The 3,934-nt window shown below is 41.9% G+C and overlaps 1 protein-coding gene across 1 annotated transcript; it reads left to right on the forward strand.

Annotated features, from left to right (window-relative positions):
• Positions 78 to 1,146, forward strand: LOC107618148 (galactose-binding lectin). Its single transcript, XM_016320106.2, has one exon. The coding sequence runs from the start codon at positions 155 to 157 to the stop codon at positions 971 to 973; it is 819 nt and encodes a 272-aa protein (XP_016175592.1). The 5' UTR covers positions 78 to 154; the 3' UTR covers positions 974 to 1,146.

The following is a 3,934-nucleotide window of genomic DNA, read 5'->3' on the forward strand; positions in this document are numbered from 1 at the left end:
ATATTTAGATTAAGATTAGTTTGATTTTGGTGCCATTTTCTCCCTCTGGTGGGTGTATAAATACATGAACTTCCCCCACTGGCAATCATCAAAACCATTCGAAACCACTAGTACTTAATATTGAAAATCCTCACTCAAATAACTCTCTCCCACCATGAAACCATTTTATGCTCTTCTTACTTTCTTCCTCTTGCTTGTAGTAACAAGTAAGAAGGTGAACTCAGCATCCGAAACTGAAACAGTTTCCTTCAACTTCAACTCTTTCGCCCAAGGTAACCCCGCAATAAATCTCCAAGGCGACGCCACCGTTCATTCCGACGGCAATGTACAACTCACCAACCTCAAAAGTTCCTATAGCGCCGGGCGTGTCCTGTATAGCACGCCGGTGCGCCTTTGGGACAAAGCCACCGGCAATGTTGCCAGCTTCGTCACCTCGTTCTCTTTCCAGCTGACGGATGTGGAAGGTTATAATGCGGCCGACGGTATTATTTTCTTCGTCGCACCGGAAGATACGCAGATTCCGTCCGGCGGAGTTGGCGGCACCTTAGGGGTTGCAAGCTCTAACGGCGTCGGTCAATTTGTTGGTGTAGAATTTGATTCCTACTCCAACTCTGAGTTCAAGGATCCACCCTATCAACACGTTGGAATCGATGTAAACACTCTGGTTTCGTCCAAGACTGTGGAATGGAAAAGAGTGAGTGGGTCGGTGGTGAAAGTGACTGTGATCTATGACTCTCCATCAAAGACATTGAGTGTTGCTGTGATCAATGAGAGTGGCGATATTAATACCATCGCTGATGTTGTTGATTTGAAGGCGAAGCTTCCGGAAAAGGTCAAGTTCGGGTTTTCATCTGCTTCGTCGGTTGGCGGTCGTCAGATTCATCTCATCCGTTCATGGTCTTTCATTTCAACCTTGAAGACAACAACAAGCATCAGCAGCAATGGAAAAACAATGGATATTGCAACCGCATGATTTGGTCTACGCTAACTAGTACTTTTAAATAAAGAAACAGACCATATGTGTGTATCAGTATCGACTGTGTCTGTGGGTGACTGCGTGTACGGTTCCATGTATACTTTCTCTTTCACTAATCAACTTGTGGTTGGATAGTTGATTATTTAAAGGTTTAATTACACTTGGTCCTATACTTGCGTGAAATTTTTAATTAGGTTTTTATAGTTTTTTTTTTTAATTGAACTTTTCACCAATATGAACTTTGGTATTTCCAATAGAAAAAGGGGAGATACTTGATAAAAATGGATAAAACGTTTTTTTTTAAATATATTTTATAATAATTAAAATTTAACATATGTAATCAATTAAATAATATTATTTCTATCATAAGTAGATTGGACAAATCGATTTGGCCGAAAAATTGATGAATAAAATTTTAAACGGACCAAATTAATATTTTTTTATAAAAAGAACGTTTTGACTGAGTGACTCCCACAAAATAATTCAAAACCAAAAAGAACACGACGACGACTCCAACAACAACGGTGCCCTTCCTCGTTGTCCTCTGTGCGGAGCACGGCGTCGTTGGTGGCAGACAAGTGGCTAGCCTCATTTGATAGTGTGTGGCGCGTCGCCGTGGCGTGATCCCCGACCTTCTTCTACTCCAAATGCGTGTGGCGTTGTGGCGTTTGCGGTGGAGGCGTCATGGCCACCGGTCTGGCACGCGTGGCTATAAGATCTGTCATCAAGAGTGGGTGGCAACACGCGTTCAACGTCGAGCGTCCAGCGTCGCGGCGAGAGGTGCTGCATGGAGAGCCGCACGCATCACGGGGAGAGTTGTTGCTTGGAGCCGTGTGCGTCGTGACGTAACGATCAGAATTGGATGCGGAAGGGAACAGTGACGCAGAGAGAACAGTTGGGGAGGACACGGCGGCACACAAGGTACAATTGACCATGGGGACGCTCGAGAAGAATTTCGGAGGGAAGACACCGCTTCGCGGTAGCGACGCAAAAGGGAAGTCACAGCAGGGAGGGAAACGGAGGTCGCGGTGTCGTCGTGGTTGGAAGAGAGTGACACGCGAAGGGTTGGAAGGCGTCATCGTTGAAGATATTGGTTCGGTTAAATAAAAAAATTAATAACTATCCTTAAAAAAATAAATCAAAATTTTCAATTAAATCAGTTATTTGATACGTGTTAATATCTAATACAACATGATAGGTGTGCCTAAAGGTTAAGTAACTGCATTCAGCTGAGTTAGTTAGAATGTAACCAGTGAACTCTGCTTTAGTTAACCCTGTGGTCCAATTAAGTTAGTTAGCTGCACTAGTTAGTTAAGCCATTTAGAGAATTGGTTAGTGCTGGAACCTTCTAGTGACCGGTTCTTAAATTACAACTATAATTAGCAATTCTTACTGCTACAGTGATCACTTTTTATAATACACAATCACATATTCTACATTCCCTTCTTTCCTCTCTCTTCTCTCTAATCTTCTTCTTCTTTAGTTCTTTAATCTTCAACCTAGGTTCTTTATACCTTTCATGGTATCAGAGCTACGGTGTCACTGCTTCCGTAAGAAAATGCAAGAAGGCAAATCTGACTCAATTGAAGCTCAGTCATAATGGCACAAGGATTTACAGCAACTCTAATCTCGATGAAATTGGATGAGGAAAAATATCTACGGTGGAAAGATCAAGTAAAATCAACAATTGAAGGAAATGACATGTTGAATCACATTACAGGAGAAGAAATCCCTTGCAGTTTCTAGTGTCAGAGAACGGTGGAGCTGGTACAGTGAACCCTGAGTTTTAGAAATGGACGAGGCAAGATGCACTCCTCAAGTCATAGTTGTTAGCTTCAATGAGCAAACCGTTCACAACAAGAATGGTTGGATGCACCTATATATGTCAAGTTTGAAAGAGATTGGAAGATCACTTCTCCCCTCAGATCAAGGAAAAGGTAATGCAGCTGAAAAACCAGCTGATCACTATTCAAATTGGTGCTTCTGTTACAGATTATGTGTTGTCTATAAAATGAACCATAGATGCTTTAGCTTCCGTAGGAGAGACTATAAAAGAAAGTGACCATGTGAATGCGCTTGAACGGTTTGACTGAAGAATACTCCTCGTTGATAACCTCTGTCCTAACCACAGCAAGATACCAAGGCATAACAGTAGGAGAGTTAGAAGCCTTACTTTTAGCACATGAAAGCATATTAGCAAGATTTCGGAGACCAAAAACCTTTGTTCAAGCCAATTAAGCTCAGCACTTTCAACCTAGACAAAATCAGCAGTCAAGAGGTGGATTTAGAGGTGGTTTTTGAGGCAGAGGTGGCCGCCCGTACAGAGGAGGCAGAGGCTCATATGAAGGTGGCAGAATGATGCAAGAACAATACAATGGAGGCAGAACAACACAAAGTCATCCTACCTCTGGCTATGGAAGAGGGTAGTATGGAAGAGAAAATTACAGTGACTCAAGAAACTATGGGGATTCAAGAGGCTACAATCAAGAAATAAGCTATAGTCAATTTGACAAGCCACAATGTCAAGTGTTTGACAAAATAGGCCACACAGCAAAAACGTGTTGATATAGGTATGGTGAGGATCAATATGATGCAGGGTACAATGAAGGAGGATACAATAATCAGATATCTCAGCCCACAGCCAATTATAGCAATGTACTGGCAACTCCAGCAACCATTCAGGATCCAAATTGGTACCCTGATTCAGGTGCTACGCATCACATGACACATGATGAACAGATGGAAAAGGAGGAGTATGGAGGAGATGAGCAAGTTGTGATAGGCAATAGAACAGATTTGCAAATCAATTTTGTTGGTAATTTGTGTTTTAAGTTTGATTTGAGCTCTAGGTTGTTCTCGATGAGAAAATTGTTGGATGTACCTGAGATTACTAAGAACTTGATGTGTGTGCATAAATTCTGCTGTGATAACAAAGTTTTCTTTGAATTTCATGCTAAT

This window comes from Arachis ipaensis, chromosome B09, assembly GCF_000816755.2.
Source record: "Arachis ipaensis cultivar K30076 chromosome B09, Araip1.1, whole genome shotgun sequence".
Taxonomy (NCBI): Eukaryota; Viridiplantae; Streptophyta; class Magnoliopsida; order Fabales; family Fabaceae; genus Arachis; species Arachis ipaensis.